The sequence below is a fragment of the Mobula hypostoma genome, chromosome 4 (assembly GCF_963921235.1).
Source record: "Mobula hypostoma chromosome 4, sMobHyp1.1, whole genome shotgun sequence".
NCBI lineage: Eukaryota > Metazoa > Chordata > Chondrichthyes > Myliobatiformes > Myliobatidae > Mobula > Mobula hypostoma.
The window spans coordinates 126538621-126563107 of record NC_086100.1 but is presented as its reverse complement, the minus strand read 5'-3'; the positions used below and the strand labels follow the sequence as shown (position 1 = coordinate 126563107).

The following is a 24487-nucleotide window of genomic DNA, read 5'->3' as shown; positions in this document are numbered from 1 at the left end:
GAGCACATAGCGATGAAGTATTAACCAGTTTAAAAATTTCATTCCAAGTTTCCTCAGACATTGATGTCTGTAAATCTTGTTCCCAGAGATTCTTAATTTTGTCTAAAGAAACATTCCTTGTCTCCAGTAACATACTATAATACCATAGATATTGAGGCATTATAAAAAGGTGTCAAATTAAAAATTACATCTGGCAAGTTCTTATCTGAGCTTATAGGAAATGTGCATAATTGAGATCTTAGTCTCTGATTTGTAGATATCTTAAAAAAAAAAGTGTGTTTTGGGTAGGCTATATTTAGCTGACAATTGCTCAAATGGAAAAAAAGATTTCCTCCAACAAAGAGATCCCAAAAACATTTAATACCCAACCTGTCCCATTCTTTAAAGACTAAATCAGTCATGGAGGGTTTAAAAAATTAGAATAAATGGGACTAGAAAGGGAAAATCTCAATAAACCAAAATGTTTCTAAATCGTATCCAGATCCTCAGAGTATGTTTAACAATTAAATTATCAGTTAATTTACTTATAAATAAAGGAAGTGAGGGTCTAAGAAGAGAAATAATAGAAAATTTATTAACAGAATCAGCTTCTAAAGAAACCCATACCGGACAGTCTACACGATTAATACAAACGTTTGTATAATATAGCCAAAATGTAAGATATTGTATATTAACTGCCCAGTAATAAAACCTAAAATTAGGTAAGCTAAACCTCCAGACTTTTTAAGTTTTTGAAGATGAATTTTATTTAAATGAGGACATTTATTTTTCCATATATAGGAGGATAAAATAGATTCAAGAGAGTCAACAAAGGATTATGGAATAAAAATGGGTAAAGCCTGAAAAAGATATATAAATTTAGGTAGAATGGTTCAATAAAGTAAGAAAGTTTTCTTTAAACAGGTGTTTGTAGTTCTTAGTGATTGTTACATCCAAATAAGTAAATTGATTCCTTACAATTTTAAAAGGGAGATTAGTATTAATTGATACCAAATGATTTAAAGGAAATAATTCTTATGTCGGTTCAATTTATATCCTGAAAACTGGCCAAAACGGGAGAGTAAAGAAAGTACACAAGGTAACGAGGTCTCAGCATTAGAGATATAAAACAATATATCGTCAGCGTAAAGTGAGATTTTGTGGGTGATACCTCTCCTTAAAATACCACAGATAGCATTAGATTCTCGAAAAGCAATGGCAAGGGGTTCTAAAGCTAAATCAAAAAGCAGAGGACTCAACGGACAGCCTTGTCTAGTTCCGTGGTGAAGTTTAAATGATTTGGAATTTTGAAAATTAGTAAGAGCCCAAACAGAAGGCGATAAATAAAGTAATTTAATCCATTGAATAAAATCTGGTCCAAAATTAAATTTTTGTAAGGTTTTAAATAAATAATTCCATTCAACCCGATTGAAGGCCTTCTCAGCGTCTAAGGATATCACACATTCCAATATCTCCTGAGAAGGAGAGTAAGTAACATTTAATACACGATTTATATTAAAATGGGAATATTGGTTTTTAATAAATCCAGTCTGATCATCAGAAATAATAGAAAATAAAATATTTTCAATCCTATGAGCCAGAACTACATTAAGTAATGAAATTTGCTCTATATGAAGAGCATTCAGTTGGATCCTTGTTCTTTTTTAGGATAAGCAAAATATAAAGGCATCCGTTAGTCTTGCGAAACCATGGATCTGCGCCTGGAAAGTCTTCGCTCTCCAGGCTGCAGGCCTGGGCAAGGTTGTATGGAAGACCGGCAGTTGCCCATACTGCCCACAACACCGATGTTGTCCAAGGGAGGGGCAAGGGCCGATGCAGCTTGGCACCAGTGTCGTTGCAGAGAACTGTGTGGTTAAGTGCCTTGCTTAAGGACACAACATGCTGCCTCGGCTGGGGCTCGAACTCACGACCTTCAGATCGCTAGTCGAATGCCTTAACCACTTGGCCATGTGCCCACACATAAGTGAAATAGAAGCTTCATAAAAAGATTGAGGCAAACTACCCAATTTTCAAAAAGGCTAAGTGTAACTGAGGTATAATTAATGAAGAAAAAGCCTTATAAAATTCTCCAGAAAGTCCATCTGGACCTGGAGCATTCCCCAAGTGTAATGAACGTATAGCCTCGGCGATTTTCTCATGAGAAATGGGTTGATCCATCTGTTTGCAATTATCTGCAGAAAGTGCAGGGATATTTAATTGATCTAGTATTATCTTTAGGGGAATCAGAACTATAAAGTTTAGAATAGAATTCTCTAAAGGTAACATTTATTTCAGAGTAATCAGTTGTCCTACCACCATTAGTTTTGCAAATTTCTTTGATTTGTCGTTTAACTACAGAAGCTTTTAATTGGTTGGCCAATACTTTGCCTGATTTATCTCTGTGAATGTAAAATTAAGTTTTATCTTTAAGAAGTTGAGTTTCATTTGGATATGTTAACAGAAGATCGTATTTAGTTTTAACTTCAACACTTCTTTTATATAAAACAGCGTCCGGAGCTATAGCATATTTTTGATCTAATTGTTTTAATTGATTGGCTAATTCAATTCTTTCTTTATTAGCTTTATTCTTAACACTCGCAGCATAAAAAATAGTTTGTCCTCTAATATAGGTCTTGAAAGTATCCCATACAATAAGATTAGAAGTCCCTTCCTTTTTATTCTCTTCAAAAAACAAAATAATATACTTCTCTAGAAATTTTAAAAATTCCTTATCAGATAACAAAGTTGTATTAAAATGCCAAAATCTGTTGGTTTGAAGAATACCTGGGAGTTTTAAAGATTAAAAATATAGGAGCATGATCTGAAACAGCAATCTCTTTATAGTCACAGGAATGAACTGATGAAATCATTTGACTATCGAGTTAAAAAAAAAAATCAATCTTGGAATATGTGTGATGAACATGGTAAAAAGAAGCGGATACTCCCTATCTAAAGGATGTAAAAAATGCCAAACTTCAACTATACCACACTTCAATAAAAAGGATTGAATAAACAAAACTGAGTTATTAAGGTATGCTGGTTTAGAAGATGATCGGTCTAAAATTGGGTCTAACCAACAGTTAAAATCTCCTCCCATCACCAAAGAATAAAGATTCAGATCTGGTAAAAATGAGAAAAAGCATCCAAAGAGTCCTGGGTCATCTACGTTTGGAGCATACACATTGGCGAATACTATTAATTTATTATCTAGTTTTCCTGAAACTATAGCAAAACGTTCATTAGTATCAGACACTACTGCATGTCGGACAAAGGAAAGTGTATTATATAAGAATCAATACTCCTCTAGATTTGGCCTGAAAAGAGTGAAAACAAAGTCTATTCCAATGGCTAAAAAAACGTAGATTATCACATTTGTGTATGTGAGTTTCTTGTAAAAAAAAATAATAGGGACCTTAAATTTCTTAATATAAGGGAAAATCTTATTATGTTTAACAGCGTGATTTAAACCCTTTCACGTTAAAACTGAGTAAATTAATAGTTTGGTCCATTTTTAATATTATTTAAAGGAAGGGTTAAAATGTAAGTTGAAAACACAAACCTTGAGAAATTGTAACCAAGCAACAAGTTGGCTAAAAATTCGAAAACAGCTTCTGGGAAAAAAAACATAACCCTGCCCACCTCCCAAAGAAAGAAAACCGACCAATAGAAAGTCGGCATCTACAAACTACAGACAACCCCCCCCCCCCAAAAAAAAACCTGGTGATCGCTCCAATTAGTTTCAAGGTTATTTATATTCCAATCTAGACTAAACAATACCCAAACAAGAGATTCAATTCTCATATATCAAAAATACAGCATTAAAAATAGAAAAGGAAATTAGTTACAGAGGTTTACCAAAAGTGAAAGATACAATTATTCATACAGATAGACATTGAACATTAATCTTATATCTTCATAGAAAAACAGACTAAGCAATTAGCCTTCAAATATAAAAAATCTTTGTGCTTGAGCATTCAAATGAAACCATTCAAATGATCCATCTTTAATGAGATTCTCAGTCAAACTGGGTAGCCAAGGGACGGGTTAAAACACTTGTTAAAAAAAATTCCAACAGAGTTTGTTTAAACTTAGCACATTCCTGCATAACCTCGAGCGAATAATCTTCGAGAATCTTAATATTCCGCCCTATAACCAATCATGCCCCTTCAATGGGATTTGCAAATTAAAAGTTTCTCATTTAATCTTGTGTCTTCCTGTAAAGAGAAACTAAATAGTTAGCCTTCGGATTTTAAAAACTTTTGTGCTTCAACAGTCGAGTGGAACCATTCAAAATAACCATTTTTAAGTGTGATCCTGAGTCGGGCTGGGTAGCGAAGAGAAGGCTTGAAACCCATATTAAAGAAGCTCAGACATAACTTCTTTGAATTTAACACGTTCCCGCATAACCTCAGGAGAATAATCTTCAACAATTCTAATCTTGCGACCATTTTAGTCAATCATGCCTCTTCGATGAGAATTGTGAATTAAGAGTTCTTTTGTTTTAAATTCCTGAAAACAGGTTATTACTGATCTTGGTCTCTGAGCATTAGGAGGTTTAAACACAGGAGATCTGTGATCTCAACCGATCCTAGGCACTGATGTCAAAATCTCCGGAAATAATTCTTGCAAAAAGTTTGCAAAAAACTCCATAGGATGGTTACCTTCGATTAATTCTTCGAGACCCAGAACCAGTAGGTTGTTCCTTCTACTTCAATTTTCTAGGTCGATAATCTTCTTAACTTTTCGTTGGACTTCGACTACTTTTCACAAATCTTCTGCAATTCATCCACTTCTGTTTCCAGAGCCAACAAATTTTCCTAATTATCTTTAATATGTTTATCGTGTTCATTATGAGTTTGTTGGACAGAGTCCAATTTACCATCTGTTTGTTTAAATTCAGTGTTGAATTGTTGAAACTTCTCAGAGGCTTCTCATGTATGACTTCGCAGCAAATCCATAATATAATCCAAAGAGGCAGGAAAATCATCTGGCACTCCTTCCAGCCATAATGAGGGAATATCACACTTAAAAAAGAAGTTTCAAGATAGGTTGGAAATAGTAAGGTAATTAAAGTTGGAGCAATGGCAGATTGCTGTTACTCCATCAGCCACCACCAGGAAACCTCCACTCTTAATCCATGACCTCTGGTTCTAGTCCCAGCCAACCTCAGTGGAAAAGGCATGCTTGCATTTACCCTATCTATGCCCCTCATAATTTTATACACCTCTATCAAATTTCCTCAATATTTTTCATACCAAAGAATACATTCCTAACCTGTTCAATCTTTCCTTATAACTCAGGTCCTCCAGACCCGGCAACATTCTTGTAAATGTTCTCTGTACTTTTTCAACCTTGTTTACATCTTTCTTGTAGGTAGGTGACCAAAACTGCATACACTAGTCCAAGTAAGGCCTCACCAATGTCCTGTACAACTTAAAGATATCATCCCAGCTCCTGTACTCAATACTTTGATCTTCGAAGACCAATGTGCGAAAAGCACGATTCTTCTTTGCCTTGTCCGCTAGAGCAACTAAATGCCTTTTAGCCCTGATTTCTTTCTTAAGTGTTCTCTTGCATTTCTTAAACTTCATAAGCAGCTCATTTGTTCCTGCTTGCCTATACCTGCTATGCACCTCCTTTTTTTTCTCTTAACCAGGTCCTCAATATCTCTTGAAAACCTAAGTTCCCTACACTTGTTATCTTTACCTTTTATTCTGACAGGCACATACAAACATTTTGTACACTCAAAATTAATTTTTGAAGGCCTTCCACTTACCAAGTACACCATTGCCAGAAAACAGCCTGTCCCAATCCTAATTTGCCAGATCATTTCTGATATCATCAAAATTGTCCTTTCTTCAATTTAGAATCTCAACCTGTGGACCAGACCTATATTTTTGCATACTTACTTTGAAACTAATGGCATTGTGGGCATTGGAAGCAAAGTGTTCCCAAACACAAATTTCTGTTACCTGCCCTGTCTCATTCCCTAATAGCAGATCCAGTATCGCACACTCCCTCATTGGGACTTCTATGCACTTGTAAAGGAAACATTCTTGAATGCATTTGAGAAACACTTTCTCATCTAATCCTTTTACAGTATGGGATTCTCAATATGCGGAAAGTTAATATAACAACTTTGTTTCTTGCAACAGTCTGCAATCACTTTACAAATTAGTTCCTCTAAATACCTAGGACTGTTGGGTGGTCTGTAATATAGCCCCATTAACGTCATCATACCTTCCTTATTTCTCATTTCCACCCATAAAGCCTCACTAGTCAAGTTCTCCAGTCTGTTCTGATGGAGCACTGCAGTGACATTTTCCTCGTGCTCTGTCATGTCTAAAAGAATGGAACCCCAGAATATTGATCTGTCTGTCCTGCCTCTCCTGCAACCAAGTCTCACAATGGCTACACCATCATAATTCCAGGTGTTGATTCATGCCCTGAGCTCATCGGCCTTTCCTAGAATATTTCTTGCATTGAAGGATACGCAGCTCAGGACACTAGTTGCACCGTGCTCATCCTTTTGATTCCTGACTTTGAGGTCTAACCAGCATCTGTCTCCACTACCTCTCCATTAACTGTTCTAGCACTCTGGTTCCCATCCCCCTGCAACTCTGGGTTGAACCTTACCATGCTGCGTTAACAAACCTTTCCGCTAGGATTTTAGTCCCCCCTCCAGTTCAGGTGCAAACCTTCCCTGAAAGAGAACAAAATGATGCAAAAATCTTATGCCCTCCCTCCTACACCAACTCCTTAGCCGCATGTTAAACTATAATCTTCCTAGTTCTGACTTCACTAGCATGTGGCATGAGTAGCAATCTGGAGTTCACAACCCTGGAGGTCCTGCCCTTTAACTTGGCACTTAACTCCCTGAACTCCCAATGTAGATCCTTGTCACTCATCTTACCCATGACATTGGTACCAACATGGACCACAGCCTTCTAGCTCTTCACCCTTATACTTCAGAACACTGAGGACTCGATCTGAGATGTCCCGGACCCTGGCACCTGGGAGGCAACATTCCATCTGGGAATCCCATTCTCGCCCACAGAACTTCCGGTCTGTTCTCCTAACTAATGAATCTCCTGTCTCCACAGTGCGCTCTTCCCCTCTGCTTCCCTTCTGAATCACAGAGGCAGACTCAGTGCCAGACACCCAACTGCCGTGACCTTCTTCTGTTGGGTCTTCTCTCTCCCTCTGCCCCCTCCCCCAAACAGTACCCAAAGTGGTATACCTGTTTTTGAGGCAGATAACCATAGGTGTACTCTGAACTTGCTCCTCAATCCCTTTCCCCTTCTTGACTGTCACCTGGTTTCCTGTGTCTTGCACCTTGGTTTACATTTTCTTGTGGTCACATGCAGAATAACTGCCATACCAAGCCGTGCTGCATCCAGATGGGATATTTTCTATAGTGCATTGATAAAAGGTGGTAAGGGTCAAAGGAGACATGCCAAATTACTTCAGTCTCCTGAGGATGTAGAGGCATCGAAGACCTTTCTTGGCTGTGATGTCTGCGTGGTTTGACCAGGACGTTCTATTGGTGATGTTCTCTGCTTGGAAGCTGAAGTTCTCAACTCTCAACCTCAACGCTTTTAAGACTGGTTATGTGCACTGCTTCCTTCCTGAAGCCAATAACCAGTTCTTTTGCTTGGCTGACATTGAGGGAAAGGTTATTATCATGACACAATGTTGCTGTTGTGAATTTGATTGTAACCCAACTTTCTTTAGATGGTGACTTCCCACATTCTGGATCATAATAAATTTTCATGCTGACAGTATTTAGATTGAGAGTATTAGTGACCATTTATAAAAGAAAAAGGTAATGCTGATCTGCTGGCAGCATGGTATAAAAAAATTAAAGTATGCAGTAACTCATTAAACCTTGTGGTAAAAGGCAAATAACTTGGTCATTTAGCAGAAAAATATTTTGGAACTTACTGCTATTTGCATGCTACTGACGTGACAAAATTTGATCGTGCCTTTTCTAGATTGATCAATGCTAGTTTGCTTTCTAATGTCACCCAGTATGAAGGTTAATGCAGTATGCTTCTGCACCCCTTTACAAAGCCACAACTGTGCTCATCAAACAGTTGATAAATCTTTGATTGTATTCTATTGTATATTTTTGGCTTTGGCAAGCTGTCAAGGGCTTCTGAATGCCCTATGCATGTAAAAACATGTAAAAAAAAAATTTTAAAACTATTGAAAAATCAGTAAGAATTAGTTTTAAAGTGATCAAGTATAAAAATAAAACAATTTGTATCCATTTACTTGGTCCAGATGTTTATCAATTTCAACATGTTTTAAGTTTGGTTATATTTACATTTTTTTAATCTATTTAAATAATGCACATCTTTTCCTTTGCATTGATATGAATGGATTTTTTTCCCAGCACCAAATTTTACTTGAGAAAAATTCAGCAGGCAGATTTTCCAGCATATTTGAAGGAAAATTTACAGGCAGGTGGCACTCATGGAAATCATGAGAACTTTAACTTTAGAGCACATTGGCAGAACCCCAATTAGAGTCCCCAGCAAGTCTGGGTCCTCTGCATATGTTGTACAGATAGAAGGACGAATTCTTGCAGTTGGGTACAGCACTCGAGGCAGTTCCCACCAAACTCTGGCCATTTGTTCATAATGTCTTTAAAAATTGATTGCAGATTTATCAAATACATGAAAACAATCTGGAACTTGAAAATGCAATGTTTTCTACATTTCCTGAAGAAAGAAGCAGAAATAAATAAGTAATCTAGAGAACATATCTTATACACTTTTTTAATGTTCTTGTATTTTCACGTACCAATGCAAGTAAGTGGATTCTGGTGATTGAGCCATTGGTTAGTTGGGGCAGCTGCTTGATTGGGCCAAAAATATACGGGTCCTGACGTGTCCCAAGTAACCAGAATCCACTGCACGTTGTAGTGACTTGTGTGGATTTTAAAATTGTGCACAGGTCCCAATTTTTAGTGTTTTTCCTAACCTTTCTGCTGTTGAATTCTGCTTAAAGTAAATAATTGGATTATCTAGAATGTGCCAGGCTTTTATAGGTACTGGTTAAATAAATATGCTGATTAATCCCATGTTTGTTTGGTAGCTCCCCTAGGTCAGTCCAGAGATTCCCCAGTGTTTTCTTTACTTGGCCTGGAAACTGTCTCTTGGCATTGTCCCACTGAATTGCTGGCTAGTCAAGTACCTGAGAACCAAGCCTTCACCAGCCAAGTTACTTGACAAAGTCAAGGATAGCTCAATTGTTTGATTTTGTCTATCGTGAGATGGACATTCTGCCACATTGGTCCTTGTAATTCTGCATGAAGTGGATAATTGATTTTTCTGTATTGGGCCCATAAATTGTACATGTTCTCAAGGCTTTTCCTTCTAGTCATCATCTAGTTAGGATCTTCAGACACAATGTAACTTGATGGTTACTTATTATTTCCAGATAGTTTGGAGATATTCAACAACCTGCGGTTTTGGTTGGGGTCTAATATTTTGGTGTATAGGAAGCTTTATGTGAAGGATGTTTAAAAGCACATATAAGATAATGCTGATATTTGCAGTTAAAGTAAATGCTGAGTGCCAAACTAAATTGTTTTGTAAAATTCTCCTTGTTTATGTGTAAAATACTGAAATGTTAATATCTTTAAATTTCAGTTGCACATTGCTGGCATTTATAATGGAGTTGCTGAAGAATTCAGTGGCTATGCAAGAACAAATTCTCTCTTGCAAGGGTTTCCTTGTCATTGGCTATACCCTTGAAAAGGTAAATATTACGATAGTTTAGCTTGAGTGTACTTCCTTAAAGCATCCAGGTTAATGAATTTAAAATGAGCTAAGCTGAACCAAGTGAGTCATATTAAGCAAAGTACATTAAAATTCAAGTTATACCAAATTAGTGTTTTAATTTAACACTATATTTAGCATTTGCAAAGTCTATATTTTAAATTGTAGGATGGTTTCATTGAAAACGAAGCCTGAATGGCTAGTCTACATGACCCAATGCCTACCTTTCTGGTACTTGCTAATTATGGCTTCATAATAAGGAAACTGGTAAATTTGTATTGAGAAAATATTTCAAAAGTTGAATTTCAGATTGTTATTTTGCATATGCTTGTATCTGAAAAAATCATTACTTGCCATAGACAAAATGAACTATTTTGTGAGATATAAACCGTATTGTCAAGGTATGTATCTGTTATATACTACTTTGAGATTCATTTTATTTTAGGATTCAGCAGCTAAAGAGTAAAATGCTCATAAGAAAATAAAATAATTTTGAGTAATATCAAAGCAAACAGTTTCTATGGGTATAGAGATAGGAAGAAGAAAGCTAGGTGGTTATAGTATATTGTTATATTACTAACAGGGAACAAAGAATTGATAGATACATTTTTTTTGCACCAGTCCTCACCATGGAGGATACTACAATGATACCAAAGATAACGTGGACTAATTAAAAGCAGGAAGGAACTTGTTTTAAAAAATCTTAATTAAAAGGGATAATTATTATAGCAACTGACAGGTTAAAGGTAGACAGAGCACAAGGACTTGGATGGTCTGCATCAAGATTCAAAAGGAAGTAGCTGCAGAGATGGTGGGTTTTATGTTGGGTCTTTTTCAGACTGGAGGGGTGTAACTAATTGAATACCCCAAGCATCAATTCTTGACCCTCGATTTAAATATTTGTCTTTTACATTAATGACCTGATTGAGAGAATGATGTGTAAGTTTTCCAAATTTGCTGACGATACAAAGGTAGGCCAAAGGGCATGTTGTTATGAGGACGTTGATTCTGCAACAGGATGTATGTTGGGTGAAAATCTGGCAAATGGAGTTTAATGTGTGAAAGCATGAAGTATTGCGTTTTTGTAAAAATAATCAGGAAGGTAGATTATCTAAATGGAACACACACAAGATTCTGCAGATGCTGGAAATCCAGAGCATCACACAGAAAATTCTGGAGGAACTCAGAAGGTTAGGCAGCATCTATGGAGGAATAAACAGTTTTGGGCCACGAACCTTCATCAGGCCTGGAAAAAGAAGAAACCAAAATAAGGTTGGGGTGAGGGGAAGGAGTACAAGCTTGGCAGGTAGGTGAAACCAGGTGAACTGGTGGAGGGGAAATGCAACGAAAAGTTGGGAGATAATGGGTGGAAGAGATAAATGGCAGAAGGGGAATCTGATAGGGAACAGTGGACCATGGGAGAAAAGGGAGAAGAAGGGGCACCAGAGGGAGGTGATGGGCAGGTGAAGATGAGGGGTAGGAGGTGAACCATAATGGGGAATGGAGAAAGAGACCGGAGAAGGGATAGAAAAAACTGGAAGTTAGAGAAATTGATGTTCAGGCCATCAGATTGGAGACTGCCCAGATGGAAAATGAAGTGTTACTTCTCCAACCTGAGAATGGACTCTTTGTGATTGTAGAGGAAGCCATGGACAGACATTATGGAATGGGAAGTAGAATTGAAATGGGTAGCCGATGGGAAATTGCACCTTTTGTGGTGGACAGAGCAAAGGCACTTGACGAAGCAGTTCTAGTTACATAAATCACTGTTAGTAGGCAGGTCCAGCAAATAATTAAAGACTGTGAACAACATGTTTGCCTTTGTTGCAGTGAGATTGGATTTTAAGAATAAGTTTTTTTTTGCAGTTGTGCAAGGTGTTTGTGTAGCCACATCTAGAAAACTTTGTACAGTTTTAGTTCCATTTCCAAAGGGATGTAGCTGCAGTGGAGGTTGAACAAAGGAGTTTCACCAGGCTAATTCCTGGGGATGTCTTATCAAGTTATGGTAGACAGTTTGGGTCTATATTCTCTGGAGTTACAGAAGATTGACGGATATAAGAATGCACTCAAACATAAAAGATTCTATGTCACCTTAACAGGATTGGTGTTCTATTGAATTATTTTCACTAGTAGGAGAATCACAAACAAGGGGACTTAGCTGGTAAGTAAGAGGCTGGCCACTTGAAACTGGCTACCTCAAAAGGATAGTGAATGTTTGGAGAGTGGTGTCTCAGAGTAAATATACATTAGATATGTTTTATGTGAAGATGGGCAAATGTTTGAAAGATTGAGAAATTGAAGGCTATGAGGAACTGGCTCAGAGAAGAATTGAGACCAGTATAGTTGAAGCATGAATGCAGGCTTGTGTGGTCTGGTTGTATACTCCTACTCCTGTTTCATTGTGTTCTTGTGACCTATTTTAAAGATTAGTTTTAAACTATGGTGTAAATGGTCAGTTTACTCTGTTTGGTCATGTTTTATTCCTTGGGTGAGATACCCCATCTAGTGGTTAGGATGAAAATTGAAGTCTTCTGTTGTGGGTGAGTGATGCAGTTTTTTTCAAGTCTCCCAGAAGGCGAGCTATATCTGGTTAGCAGTGTATTCTGTCTTCTGTACTGTTTTGTTGTTTATTTAATTTAGAATCATTTGTGGCAATTGGACAATTTTTTAGTTTTGGATTAACGTTAATGAATAATCTGCATGCACCATTTTCTAAATTGTGACATTTTTGTGATTTAGTGAGATATAGGTATTTTTAAAAAGAGCTGTTTGGTTCATCTCAGATCAAGTAGTAGAATTCAAATACAGGCCTGCATAACTTTGTAAGCTCAGTTTTTTGAAACGAGTTTTTCAAAAACCAGATTCATCCATGGCTCTTTAAGGAGGATTGAATAATGTTTTGAATTGAGTGTAACAAATGCATGAGCTAAACTAAAGAATAATTTGTGGTTTCAAGGTAACCAATATGGTATGAGTTCTAATTTTGTTTTGTTAATGCCTAACTTGTTGATAAATCAGAAGTGAAATCAAAAAGACTTATTCTCTATAGAAGTGCATTTTCATGCTTAAATTGTTTAAATATTGAGACATAAAGATCTGAAATCACACTTTTCTTACAGTCTTCCAAAGTTCATATCACCAGAGAAGTGCTGGAACTATGTTTGGCCTTTGCTAAATATCTGAGTAACTTGCAGAATGGTGGTCCTCTACTTAAACAACTTTGTGATCACATTCTTCTGAATCCTGCTATTTGGATCCATGCTCCAGCCAAGGTGAATATTTGCATTTTTGTTTAGGATTATTTCGCAAAGGCAAAGAATTACGGAATGGTACTAATACACCACTCTTTTAAAAAATCTGCGTTAAGCTGAGTATCATTCAAACATAATTGGTTGAAAATATTGAAGACAAACACCACTTCCAGCTTCTGGAAAATACCTACATCTGAGAAACTCCAGTCTGAAATAAAACTGAATTTAAAAAAAACATGATGTACGTACCTTGAGTTAATCTATTTTGAATTAAATTTGCTATGTGAATAAAAATAAGTTAAGGTTGTGTATGCCATTCCAAATTGGGTTCCTTAGGAAAACTGGATCATTAGCCATTCAACAAATTGTTTTTCATATTGCTATTAATTTTGATTTGCTTTTTAACAAAGTACCATATTGATTTTTACAAGCTTGATCCTTTGCTATTATGTACAGAATTGTCATGTGTTTCCAAGCACAAAGTCAGAGGTGTACAGTTATTCTCTGAAATGGTGTCATTTTTTAGATGTGAGGAATGACTGAGTACCTGATGTGCAATGTGTTTGTCCATTGTATATCTATTCATGGTGGAATAACTACTGGGTGGCTCTTGACAGAAGTGCACAGGATGCAATATATATATATAAAAAATATAAAAACTTGCCTCTGACATCTATCTTATATTTTTCTCCAATCATCTTAAAATATGCTGCACTGGGTAAACTACTATGCTACCGTGCTGCTATCCTTCCTAAAAGGAGGTGATCAGAACTGAGCATAATATTCCAAGTATGGTTTAACCAGTGTTTTATTGAGCTGTAACATTACCATGCTGCTCTTGAACTCAATTTCCTGATTAATGAAGGCCAACACAGGCCTACTTAAAAACCCTATCAACCTGTGTGGCAACTTTGAGGGATCTATGGAACTAGATTCCAAGATCCTTCTGTTCCTCCATACTTAGAGTCCTGCCATAAATCCTGTATTATCCTTTCAAACTTGACCTTCCGAAGTGAATCACTTCACACTTATCTGGGTTGAATTCCATCTGCCACTTTTAAGCCCAGCTGTGCGCATTCTGTTAATGTCCCTTTGTAACCTACGACAAACTACACTCTCCACAACTCCAATAACAGTGTCATCTGTAAACTTACTAACCCATCCTTCCACTTCCTCATCCAAGTCATTTATAAATATCACAAAGAACTGGGATCACAGCACATATTGTTGCCGAACACCACTGGTCACCGATGTCCAGACAGAATATGCTCCAATACAACTACTCTCTACCTTCTATGGGCAAGCCAACTCTGAATCTCCACAGCCAAAGTTCCCTGAATCCCATGCCTCCTGACTTTCTGAATGAACCTATCATGAGGAACCTTAGTAAAATCAAACTATGCTTCTCCAGATGTTTGTAAATCCTATCTGTAAGAATCTTCTCTAATAATTTGCCCACTACTAAAGTAAGACTCACTGGTAGTTAGTTCCCAGACTTATCCCAACTCCGCTTTTTAAACATTTGTCACCCTCCAATCATCTGTCACTACTCCTGTGGCCAGTGAGGACACAAAGGTCATTGCCAAAGTCCTGGGGTATATCCTATCCTGCCATAAGGTCTTATCTATCTTAATGTTTTACAAAAGTTCCTGCACAAACTCTCTCTTAATGTCAACATGTTCTAAAATATCAGCCTGTTGTACACTGCCTTGACAAATGCTTGGGTCTCTCAGTGGTGAATGCTGAAGCAAAATATTCATTAAGGAATTCCATTGCCTCCTCTGACTCCCGATTTCCTCTTCTATCACTGATTGGCCCTTCCCTCACTCTAGCTCTCCTCCTGTTCTTCACATACATGTAGAATACCTTCTTCCTGGCTACCTTATAACACTGTAGAGCCCTGCCTGATCCTTGGTTTGTAAACTCTCTTCCTCTTGATTAGATGTTCCACATCTCTTGTCAGCCATGGTTACTTCACTATCTACCATCCTTTCCCTGCCTCAATGGGACAAACCTCTCCAGAGCCACAGGCAAGTACTCCCTAAAAAGTCTTCCACATGTTTGTGCACTTCTTTGAGTTATCAATTCCCAATTTATGCTCCCTAGTTTTCCCTAATAGCACCATAATTCCTCCTCCCCAATTAAATACTCTCCCATATAATCTACTCCATCCTCTCAAGGGCTATAGTAAAGGTCGGAGTTTTGATCACTGACTACGAAATGTTCACTGACCGAGAGATCTGGCACCAGACCAGGTTCATTACATAGCAACAGATTCAGAATGTCCTCTCATCTAGTTGGCCTGTCTATATATTGCATTAGGAATCTTTCCTGGGCCCCACCTAAACCTTTTGCAGCTGTGATGCTATCCTTGATTAGCAATGCCACACCCCCAACCTTTTTTACCTCCCTTCCTGTCCATTTTGAAGAAGGTAAATCCTGGAACATTCAGCAGCCATTCCTGCTGTTAAAGACAACCAAGCCTGTGTAATAGCTGCAATATATTGTTGTTCCATGTACTGATCCGTGCTCTGTGTTCATCACCTGGCTCCTGATACATCTTGCATTGAAATAGACACACTTTAATGCATCCCTCTGACTGCAATTTTGCCTTGTCAACTACCTATCCTGCCTCTGTCTCTCCACAGTGCACTACCTGTATACCAATTGACCTGTCACTCTGGTTTCCACACTCCTGCCAAACTCATTTAGAGCTTCCCCAAAAGCTTTAGTAAATTTGCCTGCGAGAGCATTGGTCCTCCTCAAGTTCAGGTGTAACCCATTCTTTTTGTACAAGTCATACCTTGCCTGGAAGGGATCCCAGTGATCCACGTCCTCAATGGCATGTGTCATGGCAGCAATCCAGAGATTACTACCCTTTAGGTCCTGCTTTTCAGCTTCCCACCTGGGTCCCTGTATTCTCTTTTCAGGACCTTATCCTTTTTCCTAGCTTGTTATTGGTAGCAATATGTATCACGACTTCTGGCTGCTCAGCCTCCCTCTTTAGAATGCAATAGCAATAGCTTCCTATCATTCTAGCTTTGAACACAGCTAGGCCATTCATCCTGGCATTGCACTGGCAGCTTGATAGCATAGGGATTATCACTGTTGCCTTCCAAGTGCAGCAGTCAGGTTCAGTGCTGACTTGCAGTTTGCATTTTCTCACTGTGATTGCATGGGCCTCCTCCAGAAGGTTGTACTGATTGAAGGGATAATTAGCTTCTATAATAGGAATACACTGTGGCTGTCTACTCTGTAGTTTTTCTGCTTAGCCTCATAAGCACAGATTACAGCATAACTGGAAAAAAAAACAAATATAACTACAGATACTGGACTCTGAAACAAAAACAAATGCTTCAAGAACTCAGCCAGTCAAGCAGCATAAGTGGAAACCAGCTAATGCTTCAGGTTAATGTTTTGGTGAAGGGTATTTGACTGTTTTTTTCTTTCCACAGTTGCTGGTGAAGTTCTTCCAATGTATCTGCTTTTTGTGCATTGTACCTGTTGGGCAGAACCTGTGCTTTCCTGTGGTTCATGGCCTTATCCTGGATAAAACTGTCTAAACACTTATCTGTGTTTGTATCTCAGACACACTCTCCAGCACACTGATTTTGAGCTGGAGAAATTTGTGATGGAGGTATCTCCTGTGCGACTAGAAGTTATTTGAGACTAGAACTAGAGATCATAGGTTAAGGATAAAAGGTGAAATATTTCAGGGAACCTGAGGTGGAACTTCACTCGGAGGGTGCTATATGTGTCGAAAGACCTACCAGCGGAAGTGTTTGATTGCAACACTTAAGAGAAGTCTAGATAAGAACATGGATGGGAGGGTTACAGTGCACTATGGTCCATGTGAGGGCTGATGGGACGAAGCAGAATAACCGTTCGCCATGGACTAGATGTGCCAAAGGGCCTGTTTCTGTGCTGAAGCTCAAGGAATCTTGCCATCTATAGATTTCCACAAACTGCTGTCATGTGGTAGATGGTTTATTATGATATTTCAAAGGTTCATATTATCAAAGTTTACAACTCTGAAATTATTTATTTAATGAGTTGGTCTTTAATTGAGACATGAGACATGCTGGGAACTGGGAAAAATCGATTTTGGAAGAACTCGGTCAAGCAGCATTCATTGGGTCTGAAGTTGTATATTGACCTCTTGAATTTAGACTGTGCATCAGTCCTGTGTTCTTCCAGTGTTCAATTTTTAGTGTTTAATTATTGATGATTTGCAGTTATGTTTAAATTGATTAAGTCAAATTTAATCCAGTAGTCTATAATTTCCTAGTCTCTGTTTACAAAAAAGAATTCATTCACACCGGCCAATCATGTACCTGTTATCTCATGACATGACTCTTGGAACCTGTCTTGCTGTTCTTTTAAAAATTTGGGTCTTAACTCTGCCATGAAGAGTTAAATATTCCAAAGTCCTTGCATCTACACATATGAGCATGTGCCCGTACTTACCCACATACGCATGTGCATGTACTCCCACTTCCTATTCCCTCTCCCTCTGCTGCCCCCTCCCCACCCCAAATCACTGGAATTTTTCTCACATTAGAAGTTTAATGATATTCCTTTAAATGCACTGATCTTCATGCAGGCTTCATGAGGGTTTTTTGTTTTCTTTTAAGCTTTTTCAGTTTAATCATGAAGTTAGGATGCAGGCAAAGCTAATACATTTCGGTTTCTGTTCATGAATTGTTAAGTCATTGGGTCTGAACATAAATCATTTAGTCTTTCTTGTTTGTCTCAATCCAGGTCCAGTTGCAGTTGTACACTTACTTGTCTACTGAGTTCATCAGCACTGCTACTATTTATAATGCAGTTCGAAGAGTTGGTACTGTGTTACAGATAATGCACACGCTGAAATACTATTACTGGGTGGTGAATCCTCAAGATCGTAGTGGAGTTGTTCCCAAAGGCTTGGGTAAGATGAGACCTCCAATAATTCAGGAAGTAATTTCACCTATGCTGATTTATTTTATTCTCTATATTCCATAAATGCCCAATAAATATTGAACCTAATCTTTCCATTTCCATGTAAATTGGCACCACTACATGCGCAGGTACATCAAATCAATTCGGAGCATATTCAATCAGCGAAGAGCATCTTATTTGGAAGCTAAGCAGAAACATAGCTTCAAATAAAACTTTCAAGATTGTTGCATTTGATTACTTTAGCCGACAGTGCAATGAATTTGGAAAAGATTGATTTGAATCTTTGGTTATTGAGCCTTTCCAAAGCTATACAGAAGATTTTTAGGTGAGAAAGCAATATGACTTTAAATGTGCAATTTATGGTATTCTACAGGGATATCTTAGCTTTTGGTTTGGGATTCATTCCAGCATGCTGCTGAACATAAAGCTGTCCAAGCACCTGCTTTAGTGAAGGGAGTAGCTTGGAAATCATAACCATAATATTGAATTTAATGGGAGAGTGAGACAAACTTGAAGTGTAAGTCAGCAATGAAAATATGGTCTAACCTATTAATGGGAAAATAATGGGAAGCATTTTAAAGTGGTTTATGGTATGAGGCAAAGTCAGTACAGGACCCTAACAATTAAAAGCTCTATTTGTTTCATTAATAATGGTTGACAAATAATGTGAGAGATGGTGTAAAGCTAAACACAGGAGTTTAAACAATGGAAAAACAATTGCAATCCAATGTGCTGGGTCAATTTATTTTACAAAACAAAGTATTGGTCAAAGTCAAGTTTATTGTCATATGCACAAGAACCTTTGAACCTTTGATGCATGAAAATCTTAGTTGCAGTATCATTGCAGGCACATAGCATCAGATAACAAATATATGTATATTTTGTTTTCCCCCACCCCCACAGTAAATGCAATTAGAACAAAAAATGCAGTCCATTGTTGTGCAAATTGATCGAAGTGGTCATAGTGTTGCTAAACTGTGGTAGTGATTAGGGTTGCGCAGTTTGATTCAAGAACCGTATGGTTGCAGGGAAGTAGCTGTCGTTTCTGATGGTAGCTGCGAGAAGATTGTTGTGTATTTAATATTTGAGTAATATTGTAAATATATTGTTTATTCTTTGTTTACATAATTCATTACTGGTTATATGAAGTACATGAATGTCATGCATGTATGTCATAAGGGCGCATCTCACAAAAAGTATAACTATGAGCTTACATGCATCCCTGGCTCCCGTGTTTTTCTTTTAATAATTTTTATGTTTTGGAGTTACACAATATAACAGCGGCAACGAGATAGTTTTAAAGTGATCCCGAGACAACTGCCTACCTGTTAAAGAGCAGCAAGACATTAGAGTTTAAAAAATTTTTACATGACTGAACTGAGGTAATTGTCAGAACATTCGGCTTAATGATGCATTGAGAGATTGTTCAGTTTGTGGAATCTTATAAAGAAACATTCAAAAAAGGCTCATAACTGAAGCACAACTCACATTGAAAAGAGCAGTTGAAATTGTATCAATGCAGCGAGAGTCGCAGTTGAATTGCAATCAGGAATGAAAGTGACCATGAACAAAATTGCAATGCCCAAGCAGAAACGTGCTTGGCGGACTAATTGTGTTACTGTTGTGGCAAGGGCTCACATACACCAGAGTAATTCAGATTTAAAGGTGAAACTTGCAGAAAAGGCAATAAAGTAGGCCACATACAAAGAGCATTTTGGCCAGAAACAATGTATGGATGGCGTAGGGAAGAGAAAAAGATGAAAAGTCAAGTTAAATTTTCCAAAAGAACATATATCTGTCTGCTGATGGTGAAACATCTGATAACAATATGAGAGTGACACAGAATGGGGTAGCCTTGAGATTTACAAGGTGAAAACTAACAGAAGATGATCAATATGACTTGCACCTGAAATGCACAGCAAATTAATTAAAATGGAATTGGATACTGGCTCGGCTGTTTCAGTCATTTCACAAATGAGTTTGAATGGTGTTTCAAAGGTACTGAACTGAAGCCTGCGGATATCCAACTAAGAACTATACTGGAGAAAAGAAAACTCCAGTGGGAATGACATTCATAATAGTGAAATACAACAAATAACAAGGCATATTGTCTTGTATGTGGTAAAAACAGAAGGGCCAGCATTGCGGGGCTGTATCTGGCTGAGACAACTGCAGCTTGATTGGAGATTCATCCACCATTTGCATTCCACATCCCCTGCAATCAAGTGAACTAAAAGGAAATTAAGAAGGGTACTGGATGATGCCACAATAGTTTCAAGGATGCCACTGGAAAACTCAAACATATCAAGGATAAAATGGTGTTAAATGAAAATGCTACATCCAAGTTTTACAAAGTCTGCCTGATTCCTTACACCATCCGTGATAAAGTAGCCAGTAAGCAGGATGTCATGGTGGCTGAAGGAATTCTTTCAAGTTTGAGTAAAGCCATGGGCAATGCCAGTGATCCCAGAAGCCAAGAAGCATGGGTCTGTCAGGATCTGTGGTGATTTTAAGGCCACCATCAACCCAGCAACCTAGTACTGAAAGTAGTTCAATACCCACTGCCCAAGGTAGGGGAATCTTTGTAAACCTTTCTGGAGGGAAATACTTCAGCAAAGTGGACTTGGCTGAGGCCTACCTACAGATGGAGATGGAAGAAGAGTTGGAACTGTTTCTTAGTGTAACCACTCACAAAGGGCTTTATTGCTATAATAGGCATATTTTTGGAGTAGCATCTGCACCTGCACTCTGGCAGAAAACTTTGGACCAGATGCTGCAAGGCTGCCCAGGCACTCAGCGTTACCTGCATGACGTCATTGTTACTGGTGAGGATGACAAGGAGCATATCCAAAATCTCAGCAGTGTTTAAAAAGATTAGGCAAGTATGCACTCGGACCATTTTGCAATAAGTATGAATTATTCAAACCAAGCATTACTTACTGTGATCACATCATTGAGGCATAAGATTACACAAGTGTGCTGATAAAATTCAAGCAATGGTGGATGCCCCAAGGCCAAAGGATGTGTCACAGTTGTGATCCTTTTCAGGATTTCTCTACTACTATAACGGGTTCCTGCCAAACCTGGCTACTGTGCTCCATCCCTGGAACTCATTACTAGAGATTGGGAAGAAATAGACAAAGGCATGTGAGGTGGATTTTCAAAGGACAAAGGAAATGTGAGGTCAAACACTGTACTCACACATTATGATCCACATTGTCCACTGAAACTTGCTGGTGATGCCTTGCCTTACAGTATAGATGTAGTCATGTCATACATTAGTAGTGTTAGAAATGAACACCCCATTGCCTTTGCATCACGTTCCCTGGCTGCTGCGTAGAAAACCTCTGCACAGATTGACAGAGGGGCCTTGAGTCTGGCTTTGGGTGCAAAATATTTCAACCAGTACTTATATGGGAGCGAGCTTACCCTCATCACTGTCTATCAACAACTAATGTCCATTTTCAATACATGGCAGGGTGTTCCTCCAACAACAGCAGCACGAATGCAGAGACGTGCTCTGTTGCTGGCAGGACGATTACAAGATCAAATTGAAGAAAACAACTAATCATGGAAATGCTAATGGATTTACCCTGGGAAGAGGAAATACCTGAAAATTTACATGTATTTCCTTAATGCAAATCAAAAGTCTCTATTATGGCAGAAATGACCCAAAGGGAAACTAGGGAAGCCCCCACACTCTGTTAGGTCTACATGGCTGCCCAAAGTGGCTGGAATGTGCAGCAGACATTCTTTCTGAATGAGCCTACCATGGGAACCTTACCAAGTGCCTTAATAATATCCATTGTTCTACCTTTGTCAATACTACTCGCAAAATAATGCTGACTATCCCTAATGAGACTATGCTTCTTCAAATACTCGTAAATCCTGTATCTAAGAATCTTCTCCCATAATTTGCCCACCACTGAAATAAGATTCACTGGTCTATAATATCCAGGATTATCCCAACTTCCTTTCCTTTTTTGCCACCCTCCAATCATTTGTTACTTCTCTTGTGGTCAGTGAGGATGCAAAAGTCATTGCCAAAAATGCAGCAATCTCTTCTCTTACTTCTTGTCATAACCTGGGATATATTCCTTTTGGCTTCGAGGATTTATTTGTGGTATTGTTTTTCAAAAGTTCCAGCACATCCTTGTTCATCTTCTAGCATGTCGGCTTGTTTTATGTTGTCCTCACAAATATCAAGGTCATAGACTACTGAAGTAAAATATTCATTAAGGACCTCCCTACTTTCACTGACTCCAGGCACGTTTCCTCCACTATCTCTGGTCCTGCCCTTACTCTAGCCATCCTTCTGTTCTTCACATACATGTAGAATGCCTGGGGATCTTTCTTAATCCTACTCACCAATGCCTTTGCATTCCCCCTTGCTCTCTAAAGTTCATTCTTCAGCTTCTTCCTGGCTACCTTGTATCTCTGTAGAGCCCTGTCTGATCCTTGCTTCCTGAACTTCCTCCTTCCTCTTGACTAGATATTCCACTCTCTTGTCAACCTTGGTTCCTTCACTATACCATACTTTCTGTGCCTCAAAGGCGCAAACTTATCCAGAACCCCATACAAGTATTCCCTAAACAACTGCCACATTTCTGTTGTACATTTCTGAGTACATCTTTTCCTAATTTATGTTCCCAAGTTCCTGCCTAATAGTATCATAATTCCCCCTCCTGAGTTGTACACCTGCCAAAATTCATGTGTGTGTGACTCAGTAATAACAAAAAATAAACAAGTGAGTACAAAGCCCTGGACATCTCTCCATAAGGTGCTTATTTTGACCTTTATTTGTTATTTGTCTTTCCAACTTGGTACAATGTGGAAATTGTCTTGCTAGAGATTGACTGTATGCACCTGCAGGATTAGGTGATTACAGATGCCAGTGAGGGGTATTGAGGTCCTGGAAAAGTGTTTATTTTCCTGAGTTTCATCACAGGATCGCTAACCTCATTCTGTGCCCACTGTCAAAAAAAAAATACAGTAAATCACTTTATTCTCCCTTTCTCATTGACCCCTCCCAGTTTCCAGTTTCTACAATTTACCTGAACTTTAGGAACTACTTACAGCGGCCCAATAAGCTACCAATCCATGTCCTTCGGTCTGGGAGGGAAATGGACATTGAGGGGGAAAACAAAGTGGTCACAAGAAGAACTTGCAAATTTCCAACAGGTGGCACTGGAGATCAGAATTGAACTCTGGCTGCTAAGACTGTGAGGCACCTGCTTTACTAATGCAGCTGCTCTGCTGCTCCAAAGTGGTGTTATGGATGGAAGAATGATGTAAATCAGCACAGAGGCCAAGATGTTGGAGCGAACTTGTGCTCTGAAATATTGCATTATGGTGTTAAACTGAATATCTACAATTAGTTCTGATTGCATCTTGATCTTGTCCACAGCACTGATGCAGCTTCTCAACCTAAGCTTGCTACTTTCTGGACCACATTAATCCACATCTTAATCTTCCTATCTTCTTGGTGTTTGAAGTTTTTAGATGCTGAACTTCAGTGATGAATTCATTCACTAGTGTATTATTTTAAACCACCAAAGCTCAAGAAAACTCACGTTAAATTCTTAGTTTTCAGACCCGCTGCAAGTATTGGAGGCAAGTGATATGATACTTTTTCCCAGGTTTGCAGTGAATTTCCCTTTCAAGATAATCCTGTTTTACACTATTTAAGATGGACAACTTCAGGCAATCATTCCCGATTCCCTTCCCTGTTTTTATGTTGTCCTTATTCTTACGCTGCCTTCATTCACTCCAACCCCACTAGCCATGTTGTTCATTTCTGCAAAGGAGAACAATTGCCGTGTTTTGTCATTAGTCTTAATGTGTAGCAATTAGTCATGTCAAAGAGCACAATGATTCATTGATGCAGTGTGATGCAAGTCTGAAGTATGAATTTGATGATCTTCCCTTCCCGTTGGTGAATATTATATACAGACAGAGACAGAGATTCTTCTCCTTTAATTGCCACTCCAACATCCCCCCTCTTCCATGCATATGTGCACAGGTGCACACGTACCACTCAGCTACATGTGGTACATTTTCTTGTCTGATTAAATTTGATTTGGGACAAATTCGGAATCTAAACTGAGAATTTGATGTTTCAGTTCAATATTGTGCACTGTTTAAAAAAGTTATATATTATCAAAGTACATATGTCACTATATACAACACTGAGGTTCATTTTCTTGCCGGCATACTCAATAAATCCAATAACCACAATAGAATCATTGAAGGACCGCACCAACTTGGTGTACAACCAGTGTGAAGATGACAAATTGTTCAAATACAGAAAAAAAATAATAATTGTAAATAAATAAGCAACAAATATCAAGAACATGAGATGAAGAGTCCTTGAAAGTGAGTCCAGAAGTTGTGGAAACAGTTCAGTGATGGAACGAGTGAAATTAAGTGGTTAACCCCTTTGGTTCAAGAGTCTGATGGGTTAATAACTGTTCCTGAACCTGGTAGTGTGAGCCCTGAGGCTCCCGTACTGCCTTCCTGATGGCAGCA

General features: G+C 38.3%; 1 protein-coding gene across 2 annotated transcripts in view; it reads left to right on the top strand.

Annotated features, from left to right (window-relative positions):
- Positions 1 to 24487, top strand: part of lrba (LPS-responsive vesicle trafficking, beach and anchor containing) — an 849775-nt gene that overhangs the window by 74784 nt on the left and 750504 nt on the right. For both annotated transcript variants that reach the window (XM_063046460.1, XM_063046459.1), the window contains exons 11-13: positions 9639 to 9747; positions 12887 to 13039; positions 17780 to 17948. In XM_063046460.1, coding sequence (XP_062902530.1) covers positions 9639 to 9747; positions 12887 to 13039; positions 17780 to 17948 — 431 coding nt within the window. The remainder of the gene's footprint in view (positions 1 to 9638; positions 9748 to 12886; positions 13040 to 17779; positions 17949 to 24487) is intronic.